Source organism: Stenella coeruleoalba (genome assembly GCF_951394435.1).
Source record: "Stenella coeruleoalba genome assembly, chromosome: 10".
Taxonomy (NCBI): domain Eukaryota; kingdom Metazoa; phylum Chordata; class Mammalia; order Artiodactyla; family Delphinidae; genus Stenella; species Stenella coeruleoalba.
In genome coordinates, this window is record NC_137156.1 from 41,236,707 (window position 1) to 41,256,214 (window position 19,508).

General features: G+C 56.7%; 1 protein-coding gene across 3 annotated transcripts in view; it reads left to right on the top strand.

Moving 5' to 3' along the window:
• Positions 1 to 19,508, top strand: part of GRM4 (glutamate metabotropic receptor 4) — a gene marked incomplete at its 3' end in the record, with an annotated part of 98,390 nt that overhangs the window by 58,307 nt on the left and 20,575 nt on the right. For 2 of the 3 annotated variants that reach the window (XM_079933774.1, XM_079933775.1), the window contains exons 3-5: positions 3,790 to 3,925; positions 6,829 to 6,983; positions 9,328 to 9,468. In XM_079933774.1, coding sequence (XP_079789900.1) covers positions 3,790 to 3,925; positions 6,829 to 6,983; positions 9,328 to 9,468 — 432 coding nt within the window. The remainder of the gene's footprint in view (positions 1 to 3,789; positions 3,926 to 6,828; positions 6,984 to 9,327; positions 9,469 to 19,508) is intronic. The other variant, XM_079933776.1, reaches the window with a different exon arrangement.

Here is a 19,508-nt window from a genome sequence, read left to right on the forward strand (position 1 = left end):
GGAGAACGCCAGACTCCTTCATGCCCCTCTTCTTATCATCCTGTTCCTGGAGCCTGGGACAGGTGGAGTGTTCCAGCTTCTGTGCAGAGATAGGGCATGGGCTCGTTCCTCGCTGCTTGGGTTTAATTGGATTCTATTTGCTCTCAGTATGGACTCATGGATTTTTTTTTTTATCCAAAGAGAGAGTCCGTGTGGTAAAGGAGGAGGGGTGCAGAGAAGTGCCCCCGCCCTGGTGGAGAGGTTTGAAGAGGGCGTCCCAGGGGAGTGCTAGTCATGGTGCTGCAGAGGCGGGGGCTGGACACGGGAGGGCTGGCGGGCTTAGCATGAGACTTGAGATCTTCCCGGGGGGGGGGAGGGGCTGCAGGAGATGGGGGTTAACAGAGACCCAGCGACTGGGGCCTTCCCTTTCCCTGCCGGAGGGAGGCTCTGGACACAGACCTGGATTACAGGCCCACTGACCGGCCATGTGACCTCCGTCAGGCTACTTAGCACGTCCGAGCCTCAGTTTCCACATCTGTAAGATGGGGCTGTTAGCCCCTGCCCCAGGTTGTGTGAGGATTCACTGAGTGCCAGACATGCCGTGGGTGCTTGGTAAATTCGGTCTCTCTTGGGCCACTCCAGTCCTCTCTGGCTGTGGCATGGGGTCAGGAGGGCCGTGGAGACACTTGGTTTCTCACTGTGGGGCCAGTGACACCAGTGGTACTTAGCCCAGGGTAAGCCCTGTGCCCAGCCATATTTACGGGTGCCGGTTGGTCTCTGACTCCACGTGACCGGTCGTGACACATTGGACTGGGCGAAGGGGTGGTCTCGGGAGCCTGCATTCAAACCCCACTCTGTGCCTGACTGTGTGACCTTGGGGAAGCCACTTAACCTCTCTGCACTTCTGCGTCCTCATCTCTAAATTGGAGCTGTGCTGATGATACGGACCTCAGATGAGTGAATCCATGCAAAATATGCCGAATAATATTCAAAGGCATCAGGCACTTTATAAACGTTCACTGGTACTGAGCTCTGCATAAACCCCCAAACTCCCCTCCAGTCCCCCCACCCTTGTGGTTGTAAGAATAGCGCATCCCGCTCAGACCAGCTCTCATCTCGAGTACCTTGCGACTCGCTCACATTTGAGCTGACGAGCTGTGGTCACCTCATTCTTCTTTCACCAGCAAAACGAAGCCTGCAAGCTATACCCTGGCGTGTCAGGTGGGGTCATCCTATGGAACTTCTTAGGGGAGCATTGCCCAGAAATATGACTTAATCTAAAAGTTTCTCCCTCCTTGAGAGCAATTAACTCCTATTCTATGCCTGCCTCCCCTCTGCCACTTGGCCCCCTCCTCCCTCCTGGAGCCAGGTGGCACATCCTAACCCCTCAGCCAGCCTCCTTCTCTTGTCCATCTGTCTCCCCAGATGGGGGGGCGGAATGTAGCAATTGGCCCAACTTCTAACTGGAAAGGAACCATATGGAGGGTTTACCTGGGAGCTGAGTGTCTGCCCGGCCGCTGTTAGGGCAGAGCCAGTGCTGTGGGCAGCAGACTGGCTCCCCGGGCTCTCTCTGTGAGCCGGGACCGGAGGGGCCCCGTCCTGCCCCCAGACCCTCCCTCCTTCTCTCCTTCTCTCCCTCCCCCACGAGCCCCTGGTAGACCTGCTTTTCTCCTGTGCTTGGGGCTTCCTTGGGTGTCTTAGGAGGTCTTGAGGAGCTTGGTCTGCACGGAAGTGGCAGAAAGTAAGAGAAGTGGGTGCTGGTCAGGGCAGGGGGCAGGGGCCATGGTTGCCTTGCCTGGTGCAGAGAACCAGGGGGTCTACTTTCCTGGCAATGTGAGAATGTGTCTGTGTCGTGTGGCTCCAGGCCTTGCAGGTGCCTGGCACAGAGCAGCCCCCATTCTAGTGTGAGTACGTTGTTCTCCCAGAATGCCCCACGCCCCGGCTGCTTGCGCCTCCTCCTGCTAAGACTCAGCTCAGGGTCACCGCCCTTGGGCAGCCTTCCCTGGTTGCCACCTACGCTCAGGAGTAGAGGGCCCTCCTTGGGTGGAGCTGGGTGCTGGCACCTTTCCCCGGGGGGCAGGTGGGTGTGTTACCTCTCCCTGTGCTGGGAGCCCCTTGCAGCCAGTCCTCCATGCAGAGGTGCGTGGAGTGTGCGCAGAAGGCCTGGACTGAGAAGCCATTCAAAGGCTCGGGGGTGCCCAGGGGTGACAGCCAGGTGCCCAGCCAAGGTGGATAGTTTGGCTGGGCCCTAAAGGGCTCCTGTGTGAGGTGGAGCTGGGCTGAGACCCCTGAGTGGGACCCAGAGGAAGGTAATGGTCTCAGATAAAGAATCTGCTTTCATCAAGAGAAATCCCTCATGTTTTTCCATCAGCTGAGCCCTGCCTCTGCCACCTGGGGTCCTGGGGGGGTCTTACTCCCTGGAGGCCCCCCATTCTGTACCTCAGTAGGGCAGGGAATTGTCTGGCTTTGGGTAAACCACTTCTCTTTTCTGAGCCTCGGTTTCCTCACCTGTCAAATGCAGTTGATAGAAACAGTGGTCCACAGTGCTTTTGTAGTAGGAGATGAGGGGAGATTGAAATACACACATGATACCTGTCCCCCCGCCAGCACTGGAGAGACACGTCTGAGGCTGGGGACTGGCTGGGTGAAGTGGAAAGTGCTCCCAGGGGTTCTGTAAGCCACATGGCCTGGCTGTGAATTCCGGGGTGTGTGTTGACTGCATCCTGGCTCCTGCAGACTTGGGGGCTGGGCTTCTCGCAGAGGCATGAGCTTGAGAGGCAGGTAGGTCCTGGGTCCCCTCCCCCAGGACCCAGCCAGGTAGGTGGTGGCCCAGAGAAGAAGGAGTGACAGGAGGGCCCCTAAAGACCTTCTGACCCCAATCAGAGCTCTTCCAGTCCTTCCACCCCAAGCACTCCGGTTAGAATGACCTTCCGGGGCTCTCCTGAGCTCCCTGCTAGGAATCTGATCACAAATAAGATGGGCGGGGCCTCGAGTATCAAGGCACCCTGCCAGGCCAGGGTGGGAGCTGGAGAGACTTACACACTGAGTGGCCTGTGGGTTCGTGGAAGGGAACCTGGGAAGACCTGGATGAGGACTGTAGCTGGGTTTGCAGCATTGCTGCCCAGGATGTGTGGGCACGAGTCAGCAGCCATGCGCACTGCTCTTACCAAGGGGCCTGTTGATGAGCATGGGGCCCAGGGACAAGAGCCCTGGTTGGTGTGTGTGGATGTGGGTGCCAGAGGCACTAATGGCCCAGGGTGGGCAATTTGCTCTCGTTCTCAGATTTACTCCGCCAAAAAACCTTATGAGGTGGTTACATTGAAAAGAACCAATGTTTACTGAGCACTTACTATGTGCCAGATATTATTGTATTTATATGCGTGAACACACTTAGCTTTATAACAACTCTATGAAATAGGTAGTATCATTATCTTCACTTTATAGATGATGTATTTGAGGCACAGAGAGGTTCAGTAACCAGCCCGAGATCACACAGCGGTAAGTAGCAGAGCTGAGATTTGAACCCAGGCAGTCTAGCTTTAAGCACAATGCTGCATTGCCTCTTGCTAACAACCTATTTTATTTATGAAAACTGAGGCACAGAGAACCTAAGTGACATGTCCAGGGTCACCAAGCTTGTGAGTTGTGGAGCCGAAATTCCCACTGTGGCTATTCTGACTGCACAGCCCGTGCCCAGAGATGGGGACCTGGGAGCTAAGAGTCAGGCTACAGGGCCGTGAGCAGCCCCCAGGAGTGTGGGTTGGGGGAGAGACTCTGTCCGCCCCAGGCTGACTGGTGCCCTTCTTGCAGGGGGTGTGTGCATTGCCCAGTCGGTCAAGATACCACGGGAACCCAAGCCTGGGGAGTTCGACAAGATCATCCGGCGCCTCCTGGAGACCTCGAACGCCAGGGCAGTCATCATCTTTGCCAATGAGGATGATATCAGGTGAGGGCAGGTGGGGCTTGGGGTGGGGTTGGGAGCTGGGGATCCCTGCTGGAGACCTTCCTAGGCAAGCCTGACCCACCCTGGGGTCCAGAGAGATGGGGTGGGCCAGTGAGTGGGTGGTGGGGAGACCCTTCTGGCTGGGGCACAGGCTACTGCTAATGGGCTCCCCTTCCCCTCGCTGTTTCCTGCACCCATTCTACCAGCTGGGGATGGTAAGCAGGTACTTTTACAGAGGGGCTAAGGCCATGGGCTTGGGGTGAGCGCACCTAGGTTCCTCGCCTGCTCTCCTTCCTACTAGCTGTGTGACCTCAGGCAAGTTTCTCAACCTCTCAGGGCTTCTATTCTGCTTTAAAAAAAAAAGAGAGAAGCTAATTATGCTTGCTTGATGGTGTTGCTTGAGTATTGAACGCAGGAACGTGCATAAGGGGCTTAGAGCAGAGGCTGGTAAGGTTGGCCACCTCTCAGCCCCTCCCTCCTTCCTTCGGTGAGCTCAGAGTAGCGGGAGGAGGCCTGGGCTGAGGTTTTAGTCCTGATTTGGGTACACACTCACTGTGGGCAGTATTGTCCCCTCCCTGGTCCTCAGTCTCCACATCTGCAGATTGGGGGCAGGTGGACTCCGGGTGCCAGAACCATGCAGTGCAGAAACCCTGGACCACCCCACCTCTCTGCACATCTGTCCCTGGGTCCTGAGTCGCAGGTCAGAAACTCAGGTGCCCTTAGAAGATGACCCCTGAGCACCCCTCCTAACCCACTTCCCTTCTTCCTGCCTTTTCTCTCACTACTACCCCTCCGAGACTGTATGTTAGGGCCAAGAGGGGCCGGCCTCCTTGATTCCCTAGTCTCAGTGGGAGACACAGCCCCTGCTCAGAGTCTGACTGGCAGAGGAGATGTGGTTCTCCCCAGGCCTCCTCCCTCAGATAGTTGGCCTGAGCTGTCAGAGCCCGCTGTGCCCTCCGGTCGACCTGCCCACCTGCCTAGCCCAGCCTGCCCGGTCCGCCCCCCGTGCATCCCCCTCCCCGTTGCTAACCAGCATCTTCTCTGGGTCGCATTCTTTCCAGCACTCTTTCCCACTTGTGAAGACCCCATCCTGGACTCCTGAGTTTCAGCAAAACAGATATCCCCCCAGGAGACATTGTCGGGTCCCTGGAGGGGTGGAGGGGGGAGTTCGGGAAGGTCATTAAAGCCTCGAAAGCCACAAGGACCAGCTCTAATAGGTGTTTCTCAGGCCTCGAAGGACCAGGGCGTGGGAGTCCTCAGGATCCATCTGGCACCTCCAAGCTGAAAACAGAGGCTGCTCCTGACCCCCTCAAAGCTTTCAGGTCCCCTAAATTCCTATTGCCACAGGTCCGCTGGCAACGGGGGCAGGAGGGGCTCCTTCTGAGCTCTTTCCCTCCCTGCAATCACCAGTCACTGCCCCCGTGCCCCCACTCCCACCCCAGAGCCCAGCACTAACTTGGGTCCCACTACGCCCCGGGACGCACCCCACTCCAGGCCTCCCTTGCGGCTCTGATGGACCCACACGCGGGGAGGGGAGGATGAAGGTGCCACGTGTCCCAGAGAAGAGGCCCCTGGGAGAGAGAGGGAAGGGCCTGAGACTGACTCCCTGAGCAGCTGCGGGGGGTGGGGGGTGTGATGGAGGGGGGCGCATTTCTGGAAATCCACAGGCATTTCAGAAGCAAACAGAAGTAAAAATAAACCCAGGTGACCTTACAGAGATGGAGTCTTGGCAGCTCTGGTCGTGTCTGGCCGGCCGGATGCAGGCGGGTATTAATAGGTATTAATAGCCTCACCCTCACCTGCCTGGGCTGCGGTAACTTTGGGGTCTGGAAATGTCCATCAGGAGACGATGGAGGAGGGCAGGTGTGGGCCCCGGGGCTGGGAAACATGTCTCTCCCTGGCAGCCCCAGGCGGTCCTGCCCCAGCTGGCCACCTCCTGCACAGGCGCAGCGGCCACCCCAAGCCCTGGAGTCTGTCCTGCCTTGTCCATGGGAAGGGCCTGGACAGTTTCTAGTATCCTGGCCTCTCGCTGTGTGATCTTGAGCAAGTTGCTTGCTCCAGTCTCTCCCCGTGGAAGGAGGTGCGTTGCGAGAATTCTGCCCAGTCCCTCCTATTTTCCTCCTCCTAGATGTCTCTGAGGGGCCACTTAGTTCAAGCATCTGTTAAGCACTGACTGAAAGCCTCCTGTGGGCTGGGCCCTGTGCTGGGCTCCAGGGCCCCTGACTTGACTAGGACCACTGTCACTGTGGGCCTGCGGAGGGGTGAGGCCCTGGCTGCCCTCACCCTTTCATCCACCCAGGAGGGTGTGGGGAGCAGCTCTTTGGAGCACCTGAACTTTTGGCACAGAAGGAAGTGGCATGCAGAGGGGGAAGGGTGTAGTGGGGGGTGTGTGTGAGAGAGACAGTGGATATAAATGTGAGAAAGGGCCAAGGGATGTGGGTCTGGGCTTAGGACCAGCGTGGCATGTACCTGAGAGGACAGAGCCTGGGCAGATGTGGTTCTGGGGACCTGAGTCAGACAGGTCCAAACTGAGGGAAACAGCTGTGGTCTTTGCAGGGACTGAGGTAACCCCAGGGGACAGGAGTGGGTCTGGGAAACAGACAGGGGCTAGGGCTGCCGTATCGGTGAGAGGGGAAGCCGTGGGTCTACAGGCAGGCGTGGGCCTACAGGCAGGCGTGGGCCAGGGCAGCAGGGAACTGTGAGCCTGCGGGTATGACACGGGTGCTGGGGCGGCTATGGGCCCTGGGCTCATGTGGCTCAGGATGGGGGATCCAGGCACAGGCTGGGAGGGGGACAGGTGTGGGCCTCGGGGAAGGGGGTCAGCCAAGGGCAGGTGTGGCCAGGGTGGCGGCAGCCGCGCGGGCAGACACGGCTGGGTTGGGCTGGGCTGGTGCGTGTTCCCACAGGCGTGTGCTGGAGGCGGCCCGGAAGGCCAACCAGACCGGCCACTTCTTCTGGATGGGCTCGGACAGCTGGGGCTCCAAGATCGCCCCTGTGCTGCACCTGGAGGAGGTGGCCGAGGGTGCTGTCACTATCCTCCCCAAGAGGATGTCCGTGCGAGGTAGGCCCAGCAGCCCGGACGGCACGCCCGCCGCCCTCAGCCGGCACCATCCACCACCGCTGTCAGTGTCACCCCGATCGGCGCCCCATGCCCTTCCTCTCCCGCTCCTTGTCTCCCTCCATCCTGTCTTTCCTCTTCCTTGGCTCACAGCTTCTTTGTGCTCGGGTTCTGGGATAGGAAGCCTTTCTGGCCACACTTAACCCAGCAGGATTCAAATCCAGATTCAGGACCTTTCTTCCTCCCGTCTCAGATATTTGTGGGTGTGGGAGATGGTGGCAAGTATAGGAGGCTCATTTATCAAGGACTCTCCTTCATCCCTATATACTCTCATCCCTTCTCCCATCTGGGATAGAAGAGGTGAGATCCCTGCCCTGCCTGGAGCGCATCCTCTGCCAGAACGGGCCGGGCACTGCCAGCAAGCTACAAGAAGAGCGTGCCATGCCAGGGGGCAGGGCCTCCCTGCAGAGCCCGCCTGGGTCTGGCGGGCCCTGGGTGTGGGGGCAGGCGTTGTGCCTGCCCTGCCCGGCATCCCTTCCTCTTGGGGCAGAACCCAGTCACCCTGGGCAGGAACAGATTGCTCTGGCCAGAACCTTGCTGTGCGTGAGGCGTGAAGTTCCTATTCATGGCTCAGTTTGGCAGGGACCTCACTGTCCTCCCCATGGGGGAGGCAGGCTCCCAGGGCCTTCTCCCCTGCTCTTGCTCTGGTCAATAGAATCCAGCACTGATGGAGGTGGAAAGGCCTGCAGACATCTGCTTCCACCAAACTTTCCAAGAGACCAAGGCCTGAGCAGGGGAGGGATGTGGGTCACACCTCTACTCACCCTGAGGCAGAGGGAGCATAGGCCGCAGAAGTTTCCACACCTCCCCTCTCAGCCTCAAGCCATGATAAACACGAAATAACAATAACTGCGGCTCTTGATACCTGCAGACACCAGGCCCCTTACGGACATCTCATTCAGTCTTCCCTGCAACCTCAAAAGAAACTTTTATCCACATTTAGTGGGTGAATACATTTAAGGACCAGAGAGATTTAGTGACATGTAGTGGCAGTAAGTGACACATACTTGCTACTAAGTGGCAGAACTGGGATCTGAACCCTGGACTTGCCAGAGAAATCCCTTTTTTCTTTCTTTTTTTTTTTTTTTTTTGTGGTACGCGGGCCTCTCACTGTTGTGGCCTCTCCCGTTGCGGAGCACAGGCTCCACACGCGCAGGCTCAGCGGCCATGGCTCACGGGCCCAGCCGCTCTGCGGCACGTGGGATCTTCCCGGACCGGGGCACGAACCCATGTCCCCTGCATCGGCAGGCGGACTCTCAACCACTGCGCCACCAGGGAAGTCCCCCTTTTTTCTCTGGGACATTAGAGGAGCCTTTAGAGCAGTGGTTCTCACCTGGGGGTGATTTTGACCCCCAAGGGCCGTTTGGCAATGTTTGGAGACATTTTCGGTTGTCACGATTAGGGAGTGATGCTTCCAGCATCTAGTGGGTAGAGGCCGGGGATGTTGCTCAATATCCTGAAAGGTACAGGACAGCCCCCTGCCGCTCCAGCCCCCCACCCCAGCAAAGAATGGTCGGGCCTAGTGTCAGTGGGTCAAGGTTGAGAAACTCTGCTCTAAGGCCAGTCCCCCACCAGTGCCAGCACCTCCCTGACAGCTCCGACAGTCAGACAGCTGTGCCCATGACACGGAATGATCACGATATATAGAGAGGGGGCACTGGTAGGAGAGAGAAGGCGATATTCACTCACCAGCCTGCCTACCCTGGGATGGGGTTTTCTAGGCTTAGAGCAGAGTGGGTAAGCCCTTAGGAGCATTTGGAGAAGGAGGCTGCCTCTGTCAGTGATGGGGAAGTTCTGGACTTGAAGGAGGAAGATCCAGCCCCCCATCTTATCTGTGTGACCTGGGTCATTCCCTACACTCTCTGGTCCGGTCTCCTCTTCAGAACTAGAATGCTCAGGTACTCCCAGGATTGAGTGCCTGCCCCCCACCAGCCTCTCTGCTCTAATCTCTGGGCCCCCAAGTGACTCCTTCTCAAAGAGGCCCCATATTACCACTTTGGTGGTTAAGAAGCAGCAGAAACACCCTCATCCTGTACTTCGTCCATAAAGGAAGCAGTTGTAAGATTACACAGGCTCTCCCTGGAATTTAATACAGCTCTTTTCATTGTGAAGAAAATGAAATGGTCCACATTTTGTTTTTTCCGGCTGGGCCCTGGATCAGAGGATGTGCTCTTCTTCCCTTCCGCCTCCCTCTGCCTGGGCCACATGAAAGCTGTGGGAAGAGGGAAGGGGAGGGGGCGGGTGGGGAAGGGAGGCGTGAGGTCCTGACATCCTGGTTCCCTGTCAGGCTTCGACCGCTACTTCTCCAGCCGCACGCTGGACAACAACCGGCGCAACATCTGGTTTGCTGAGTTCTGGGAGGACAACTTCCATTGCAAGTTGAGCCGCCACGCGCTCAAGAAAGGCAGCCATGTCAAGAAGTGCACCAGTGAGCACGCGCATGGGGGGGGCGGCGTGGGACTGAGCCTCAGGGGGCGGGGCCAGGGTGGGCCCTGAGTGGGTGGGGCTATGGGGGAGAAGGCTGAGAGTGTCAAGTGGGGTGAGCGGTGGCTGCGGGACACTGCCGCAGGGGTAGCAGTGTCCAGGGGCCCAGGCGGTGCTGCCTGGGGGTGGAGTTGGGGGCCAGAAGGGGCGGGGCCCTAAGGTGGGGGGGCAGAAGGGGCGGGGCCAGGACTGACTCAAGGTCTGACACCAGGGCCTTGTCGGTGGGTGGGCTTAGGGTAGCTGAAACCTCGGTGATCTCTCAGACCATCAGCCGTAGGACGCTGCTGAGTAGGGGAAGGGGCTCCTGGGTCTGGGCAGAGGTGCCGTCTGGCTGCTCACCTTGGGCTTCATCTGGACGCCCCTATGGCAAGCCCACAGACCTGACTGACCCCAGCTGCCCTGTGAATCCTAACGCTCACCGGTCTGAGCACTTTACAGAAACCATCTCTAACCCCTCCAGGTTCCCACAGTCACTCAACAGACACCAGTTTGACTCCCACTCCCTGGCCCTTTTCTAAGCACCATGGTTATAGCAGTGAATGAAAGAGCCGAAAAGCTCTTGGAGTTTTTATTTTAATGGGGAGACAGACAATAAACGAGATATGTAAGTAAACTATAGACTATGTCAGAAGGAAAAAGTGCAGTAGAAACAAAATAGATAAGAAAGAGGATGGCCTCCCTGCAAGGTAACGCTTCAGCAGAGTCCTGAAAAGGACAGGGAATGAGCCACGGGAGGATGGGACGATGGGTCTGTTTTACAGAATGGAAAACAGAGGCTCAGAGCAGGTAAGTAAAGGGACCTGAGTTCCCGCAGATGAAAGGTGGTGGCGCAGGATATGGGCCCAGGTCTGAGTTCTAGGCCCTCAGACCCCTGTGGTAGCCGTCTTGGCGCGTTCACCTTTGATACAGGTGGACGTGGGTCCTTGTGCTCTCTTTGTCTGGGTAGCTCTGCAGCAGGACCTGGCGTCAGGGACATTGGGAGGGCTCTGCGTACCCCTCAACCGTGAGTGGTGGCCATGCAAGGATGATGAACTCCCTCTTATCGTCTTCTGGACTGATGGGTGCAGCTTGGGCAGAGGGCCAGATGAGCAAGGGCCGCTGGATCAGCCGCAGGGACATGCTGCATGGAATCACTGGCAGTTGGGGGTGGGGGAGTGGGTCCACTAGGGCCAGGGGAGGAGGGAGCATGGTGAGGTGGGTGGGCCGGTGAGGAGCATGCTGACCTCTGGTGGCCAGGGCAATCGTGGCTACTTAAGACTGTGGGTGTCCCCTGGGGACGAAGGCAAACTCCTGTGGGTGTAGGCAGCAGTGTGTGTACACCCTTGTGTGTGTGACTGTATGTGACTGTGTATGTACGTGAGTGTCTAAAAGAGAAGGTATATATGTGCATGTCTGTCTTACATAGGGGCGACGTTCTTGCGTGAGCTAATAACCATAAACACCACTCTTTACTATGCATTTACTATGTTCCAGATATTTTAACAACGTCATCTCATTTCACCCTCAAAGCAACTCTAGGGGCTCTTATGACCCCCTTATTATGGAGGCTATGGAGAGTCAGAGAGGTCAAGCAACTTGCCCAAGGCTGCACAACAAAGGTCCTTATGAGGCAGTAATCACAACAAAGGTGTAAGAAGTACCAACATGCCTGGGCATGGGAGGCTGGGCCCTCATGGGTAGGAGCATCCTGTTTACTTCTCTCTTCCTGGCATAATTATTGAGAGCATCCCCTTTTATTCTCAAAAGTCCCCAAGTGGGGATAGAAGATTGTATCTTCACCCTGATTATAGGTCACGAGACCTGGCTTGGAGATGGGGATGGGTGGGACTGAAAGTGGGGGCAACATGGATAAGGGGGCGTCTCGGCCCCTGTGTCTGGCTCATCAAGGGAGAGGGGCTTTCTGGAGTCTCCTCTTGGTCTGGGAGGCGCAGGCAGGGAGAAGGCCTTGGTCAGTCCTTGTAAGCTCTTTCCAGACTCCCAGTCCTCTTCAGGACTCCCCGGCTGCTGGTGAACTGGTGGGGGGAGGGGGGACGGGCCCTCTCTAGGTGCCCTCAGGGAGGTGTGTGGGCTGTCAGAGCAGGTGGGGAAGGAGGGCTTGATCAGGATTCAGGAGAGTGTAGACTCTCACTGGGAACCTGAGGCCAGCTGTACCCTGTCAGGACCTTAGCTTTCTCATCTGAGAAATGGGATTGGTGGTGGGCCAGCCCAGAGGGTGTCTGGGGATGCAGGTGAGAAAGCTGATTGGAGGCACTTGGTGAACTGTAAGAGGGTGGGGCTCAAGCCTGGCTGTGCATCAGAATCACCTGGAACTTTTAGAGCTCTACTAGGGCCCCCCCCAGACCCACTAAGCAGAACCTCAGGGGTGGGTTGTTTTTCAAGCTCTCCCAGTGGGTTTTTTGTGTATCTAGGGCTGGGAACCTCACATCGAATCACCTGGGGATCTTTTCAAATGCCGACCAATCCCTGGCTCCCAGCCCCAGACATTCTGATGTAATTGGCCCTGGGTACCACCTGGGCATCAGGATTTTTTTTTTTTTTTTTTTTTTGTGGCACGCGGGCCTCTCACTGTTGTGGCCTCTCCCGTTGTGGAGCACAGGCTCCGGACGGGCGGGCCCAGCCGCTCCGCGGCATGTGGGATCCTCCCAGACCAGGGCACGAACCCGTGTCCCCTGCATCGGCAGGCGGACTCTCAACCACTGCGCCACCAGGGAAGCCCCATCAGGAGTTTTAAAAGGTACCCCTGTGGTTTAATGTGCAGCCAGGTATGGAAAGCACTGCCTCAGAAGGAGAGGTGGGTGATGGAAGGGGCGACGGCGTGCTCCCCAGGCAGTGGGGAAGGCGTGAGCAAAGCACCACAGGGAGGGGTGGAAGGACAGCATATTCCAGCTGACCTGGATGTTTCTCGCTGCATCTGAAGCCCCAGCAGAGGCTGGTAAGGGTCCTTGGGCGGCCCCACATCAGGCACAGTGAGCCCGTCCATCTCTGGGTGAGGTGAGGGGTAGGGGAGCTGCTGGGAATGTTTGTGGGACCTCAGACCCACCCTGGGTGAGGGGGAGGCAGCTCTGGCTTCTCATGGCCCCATCCAGGTTTGAGCTGAGCTTGTCCCTTAGGCCAGGAGGGCTGGGGTGACACCCATGGAGTACGGGCTCTGGACCGGGCACCTGTCAACGGGTCAGGGTCTGGGTCCGACTCTGCCTCCTCCCTGCTGTGTGACCGTGGACATGTTATTTAACCTCTCTGAGTCTCAGAGAGGGCAGGGAAGTCACCACCCATCTCAGTGGGCTGTTGGAAGGATTGGTGATGTGTTTGAAGAGTATGAAGAAGCTGAAAAAGGATGTGTACGATCAGTGCTGACAGAATGGTGGTTGTTGTTGATAGAGAGGGAGGGGGAGAGGTGGGATTTACCTGCGACTGGGTAATTTAACAGCTCAAGTCTGCTGTAAGGATTCTGTCCGTTGTAGGATCCCCGACGGGGAGGACAGCATCCTGAGGGTGGGTGGTGTAGGCTGTCATAAGCGTTGCCTCCATTTTACAGAAGGGGACGCTGAGGTGGTTGGTGAACATCGCAGTGCTAGAGAACTGGCAGGGCTGGCTTCGTACCCAGGCAGCCTGGCTCTCCAGCTGGTGCCCCACCTGCCTCTCCCACTTCCTTTCCTCCCACGCCCCCAGCCACCGTCTCGCTTGCCCTCAGCTAGCCCTGTATTCTCCACCTGCCTCACTCTGTCTCCTGAGCCAAGCTCCACGCTCACTTCTTCCAGGCTGCCTGGTATCCACACCGGGTGGGCCCACTCTGGTCCCCTCATTGCTAACAGTTTCAATAGCCAGCCTCTGCCTGTCTCAGTCCCTCAGGCCCTGCCCACGATCTCAGCATGAGCGAGTGCCACTCCTGTGTTCCCCTGCCCTTTGCTCTGCCAAAGTCCATGCCTTCCCTCCTCAGGGCAACAGACGGGCCTGATGACCTTCTCAGAGGGTGGGAAGGACCTTCTCATGCTGGGGTCTTACACTTGGGAAGATCCCATCCATCCTTCAAGGCTGTGTTCAGTTGAATTCCCCTCAGGAATTCCCTGGTGGTCTGGTGGTTAGGACTCCACACTTTCACTGCCAAGAGCTCGGGTTCGATCCCTGGTTGGGGAGCTAGGATCCCACAAGCCGTGCAGCGCGGCCTGCATGAAAAAAAAGTTGAATTCTCCTCAAGACAAGGAATTGAGAGCCAGTCGTTTCTTTGGGAGAGAATCCCAGGAAACATTGGCAGGGGAGGGAAGGCAGACATAAAGGGTGTGTTACCAAGCAGGTTACCACTGTGAGCAGCTGGAACTTTACTCCCCCGGGGGCTCTGGAGACAGAAAGGAGCACGCCTGGCAGTCATCCCGCTGGAGGTGTGAGGGAGCTGGGGTGTGTGTACACCAACTCCCGTCAATCATTGCTGGCTGTTCCCAGAGGGTGTTAATTCCTCAGTGCCTCCACATGCCAAATGGCTGGCAAAGAGGGCTTCTGTGGCCAGAGAGTCTCAGAAGAGTGGCAGATACTGGCAGTTGGAGACTGGGCTGGTGTGTCTCAAAGCGGCAAGTGCTCGTGGGCACCCATTCTTTCTCAAATACACAACTGTGCGAGTCCCCCTGAACTGGGTGTGAGTCCTAGTGCTGCCACTTCCTAGCCGTGCAACCTGGGGCAGGTCACTTCTTGAGGCCTCAGTTTTCTCACTGTAAAATGGGGATCATACTACCCACTTCCATTCCCCAGAGCCCTGTCACTAGCAGAGCTGCCTTTCTCATGGTTTCCCAGAGAAGGCGTGGAGGGGATCTGCCGGAAGCACTAGAAGGTGGCCTGCGGGCTGCTCCACACCTGAGCGAGATAGGGGTCACGGAGCAGGGCGTCTCTGCAGCTGTCAAGGCCTGCGGGAGGGCAGCGCCCGCCTCCCACCTCCTCTCCTGGCCCCCTCCCCAGGAGCCCGCAGAGCAGGGCTTGGGAATTAAAGCTGAAAACAAGGTAGATGTGGCATCCGTCTTTTTGACAGGACTGCCAGCCAGGTGATGGCTGAGTGGAGGAAGGCCTGGTTTACGAGGAGATAGGAGAGATTTACTGCCTGCTGCTCCCAGGGGCCGGGAGTACTGAGAGGGAGGGTGGCCGCATGGCAGCTGGGGATGTGTGGGGAGATGCTGGTCACCCAGCCTGTGCCAGCAGCAATAACAATAACCACAGCTGATATTTATATAGCATTTATTACATGTCAAGCTCTGTTTTAGTGTTTTGCATTTGCTTTTCACAGCAACCCATTTTACAGATGAAAAAACCGAGGCACAGAGAAGTTAAAGACTTTCCCAAGGTCATACAGGTGGAAAATGGCAGAGCTGGGATTTGAACTCTGGCCATCTGGCTCCAGGGATGTCCTGCCTCAGGCCAGCTGATGTCCCAGCCCCAGGGCCCTCTGGCTATTCCAGCCTGGCTTCGTGGCTCTTTTCACCTCCACATTCCTAAAGGAACCTGGGGAAAGGAAGGAAGACCCACATTTGGGATTACCTAGTATGCGCCAGGTTGTGCCGCTCATTAGAGGAACTCACATTTGCCCAAGCCGTCAGCCACCTGGTGGCCACAGGGGTCCTGAGCCCTTCCCCGCAGTGCTGTTTCTTACTTGTTCAGCTGGCATTTACTCAGAGGCTGACTGTGTCCCCAGCCCTGTGCTGGGCTCTGTGAAGGGGACAGACCTGCCCTGAGGGGCTCCCCCTGCAGGTGGGAGATGATATGGCCTTGGAGACAAGGTGGTACACGATGGTGTGGTCCCAGTAGTCAGAGCTGAGGGCCTCCAGAGAGCTTAATCATGAGACCAGAGAGGACAGATCCAGGAGGCCTCCTGGAGAGTTCTGGGAGACTAGGGATGTTGCACCTTTAAATCAGGAGGTCAGAAGTCCTCACTGGGAAGGTGACTGGGAAAGAGCATGCCGGGCAGAGGGCACAGCATGTGCAAAGGCCCTGAGGTAGGCTCAGGCCTGGCAGGTCTGGGGAGCAGTGAGGAGACCCATGTGGTTGGAGCAGAGAGATCAACAGGTAGGAGATGGGGTCCGAGAGGTGGGGCGGGGTGGCACGGGTCTGTGGGCCTTGTCGGCAATTTGTAAGGATTTAGTCTTTTAATGCCAAATGAGACAAGGCCATGGCAGGGTTTGAGAAAGGATTGACGTGATCAGATTTATGTTATAATGGGCTCACTCTGGCTGCCTCCTGGAGCAGAGATGGGGGTGAGGGCAGAGCTGGAGGTCAGTTAGGGGCCGGGGCTGTAGTCCAAGTGGGAGGTGATGGGAACTTGGAGCAGGTGGTGGCCATGGAGATGGTAAGAAGGAGTCTGATTCTTTATCAGTTTTGCAGTGTGGCCTCAAGAGTTTGCTAAAGGATTTGAGGTGAGAGAAAGATGGCAGAAAATCAAGGATGACTCTGAGGTTCTTGGTGGTGCACTGAGATGGGGCGGGGGTGGAGGGTCAGGCTTAGCCACGCAGAGATTCCTGGGAGAGGTGGGTGCAAAACCCAGACTGGGGTTGGTCAGGAGAAAAATGGAGGAGAGAAATTGATGACAATGAGTAAGGACAACCCTTCTGAGAAGTTTTGTTGTAAACAGGGAGAGAGGGATGCTAGCTGGGGGAAAAGTGGGGTCAAGAAAGGGTTTCTGTTTAAATGGAAGAAATTAAAACGTATTTCTATGTTGACAGCAAAGATCCAGTAGAGGAAAAACTAGATGCTCCTGGAAGGAAAAGGAGCATGGCTGGGTGATGGGGGAGAAGGGGCATCCACGTGGGGGGTTGGCTGTGACTTCGGCCCCGCGAGCTGCCTCCCCTTCACCCCTGGCCCCAGTCTGACCCTGTCTGGGAGAGCTAAGCCCAGGCCCCTGGGCTGGGCAGAACCAGTGAGGAGTAGAGAATGGCCTTCCCTGGGAGCTGGCCTGTGCAGGTGCCAAGTGTGGCTTCTGCTGCAGGTATCACTCTTCTCTAATGGTCCCGGGAGCCGACCTCATTACAGAAAAGGGGATCGAAGCTCAGAGATGCTAAGCAACTCGGCAGGCCAGTGAGAGGCTGAATGGGGGGTGGGGTGTCGAGCTGCTCCCATCTGGCCGGACGTCCACGTCCTGTTTCTTGAACTAGGGTCTGTGGACATCTGGGGATACGTTCTTGAGGTCAGACTCTCAGCGACCTAGGAGCTCCATGACGATTCTTGAACTTGGCATTTTCATTTGACGGCCTTCTGAAAGCGGTCTTTACAGATTGCAAAGACAACTTCTCTGCTCCTGTGATAATTTGCAGTTGGAAGTAGCTGTCACTGCCGGGGCTTCAGCCTCTGATGTCAGTATTTTCATCCTGGGCCCACATTCATCCTAGGATTATCCTGGGACAGAATTGTTTTCCTTCAAAAGGGGCCTGAGGCTGGCTCAAGTTCGGGGAGCCCTGGGCTGTACCACCACTGAGAGCCAGAAAGAGAGCACCTGGAGGAGTCAGGAGCCACCACCCCCTGCCCCCGCTGCTGGGCAAGACTCTTCCCCTCCCCGCCCCCAAGGGGGTGACCGTTACGGGCCCCCACCCCTAACCCCCCAAGACACTGGGGCTGGCTCAGGGTTCCCCAGGACGGGAGTTGGCGGAGAGCTGTGACGGAGTTTGGTGGAACAGATCTAGGGGTGGGGGCACCAGGCTGAGTTGTTTAGAGGTGCCCTACCCGGAAAGGAGGGGGAGCCTGCTCTGTGACTTCTGGGGATGCCGGGGTGGTGGAGCCTGGCCTCCGGAGTAGGACTCGGGGACCCTCAGAAAGACCTGCGTGTTCCAGGGAGGTGACGAGGAGAATGGCTCAACCACAGGCAGAGTCAGGAAAGAGGGGGACTGGCCAGGAACCCAGGTGGCAGCTTCCTCCCCCATCTGAGTGTCAGTGGGCGCTGACCTGGGCCCCTGTCCGTGGGGTGGGCACCCCACGCTCATCTTTTGGGGGTCTGGGAAGACCCAGCACGTGCCGGGCTGCAGACAGGTTGGAGGGGCGGCCCAGGGCTGGGGTGGAGACCTCCAGGGGTGGGGAGTTTTCCGCGGGGAAGTGTTAGGGAGGAGAGGAAAACGGAGGCTTAGAGAGCACTACGTATAAGGCATGATGCTGCGTGTTTTACGTCTGCACCTCCTTGAATCCTCTCAGTGGCCCCTCAAGGTAAGTGTTATTACCCTGGATTTACATCTGGGGGACGTAAATTTTACTTGACCAGGGTCATATGGCTGGTCCAGCGCAGAACCACACACTACAGCTCTCCCTGGGGGTGGGGCATCCTAGGACCCTCTTATCCTGCTCCCTGGAAGTTTGCACAAGGGATGAAAACCGGTGTGTATGTTTGTGCATTTGTATGTAGGTGCAAGTTTATATGTGTGTAGATGTGTGTGGTATGTCCACACACCTACGCCGATTACACGTGTGGACTTGAACCTGTGCGTGTGTTGCCCCAGGTCCCCTCGGCGCTCCCCAGCCCTGCTTTGCCAATGGAGTTAATGTCCCCGGGGGGAGTCTGCGGCCTGAGACTGGTGGGAGTGGGGCTACTTATCCCCTCAGATGGGGCAGCCCTGAGGCATAGGCCACACAGTTTTCTAGAGCCCCCCACGGGGTTGAGCCTCACACCTGGCGTTAGTGTCTTCCCATCCCTTCCCGTCTCTGCCTCGCTTCCTCACCCCCAATCTGTGCTTCCAGCCATCACCTCCCAGATGAAACACTTGCACTCATATCCTTGTCAGGACCTGCTCGTGGGGCTTCTCAGCGACAGTGAATCTGAATGACCACGTGCTTGTAGGAGTGTCGTGCTCCTTGTGTAGCTGTGTATTGGGTTGGCCAAAAAGTTTGTTCGGGTTTTCGTAAGCTGTTACAAAAACCCAAACGAGGGACTTCCCTGAGGGGCCAGTGGTTAAGACTTCGCCTTCCAGTGCAGGAGGTGTAGGTTCGATCCCTGGTCGGGGAGCTAAGACCCCACATGCCTCGCACCAAAAAACCAAAACATAAAAACAGAAGCAGTATTGTAACAAATTCAATAAAGACTTTAAAAATGGTCCACAGCAAAAAAAAAAAAAAAAAAAAAAAATCTTAAAAAAAGCCCAAACGAACTTTTGGTCAACCCGATATATAGAGGATGTGTTTATATGGACACTTATGTTTCTACATGTTTGAACGTAGATGCGTGTATAGGGATGTATATAAATGCATGCAGGTTTGTGTGTTGCTACTTTATATGTGTAGATGTGAAAATACGGGGGTGTATATGTGGCTGATTTTGTATACCTTTATGTGAGGGAGTGTGTGTGTGTGTACACATGAGCCTGGAACTCAGGAGGATTGCGGCTGGGTGGGGTGAGTAGTTGTGGAGAGGTGAGCAGGGAGACAGGGAGGAACTCTGATTATTTCAACCTTGAAAACTCATTTCAATTACAATTTACAACCTGCAGACAAAGGCTGCAGTCACCGTAGTAACCACAGCTGCGGGGGGGGGGGGGGGGGGGGGTGTTGATGGAGAAAGTCCTCTCCCGGATGGTTCCGGGGCTGGCTGTCATCCGTGGCTAAGCCAAACACATCTCCGGCTCACTGTGCCTTGGGACACAATTAGGACATCTTCAAACTGTTGCTGCTGTCATTGTTGCCATGTGTCTGGAATTTATCTCCTCTAGGAGCTCTCAGAAATGTGTGTCTTGTTTCCTGCCAGAACTGTGGTTCCCCTGTCTGGGCCTGGGGGTCCCAACCACCCATGAAAGGGGATCCTCTGACCCCCCGCTTCCCTCCATGGCCATCTGCCTCCTCCAGCCCTGGAGACAGGGATCCTTAGCTCCTGGTTAGGCCTGGCCAGACAACTGGGGCGAGGCCTGAGCCCCAGAGAAGGGGGAAGGCAGGTCGGGGCTGGATGGAGGGAGAAGGAGGCAGACAGTTCAGGGTGGTGGAAATTCTTTGGGAGCCAGAGAGATCCAGGTTCAAATCCCAGCCACTCACCAGCCAGGCCAA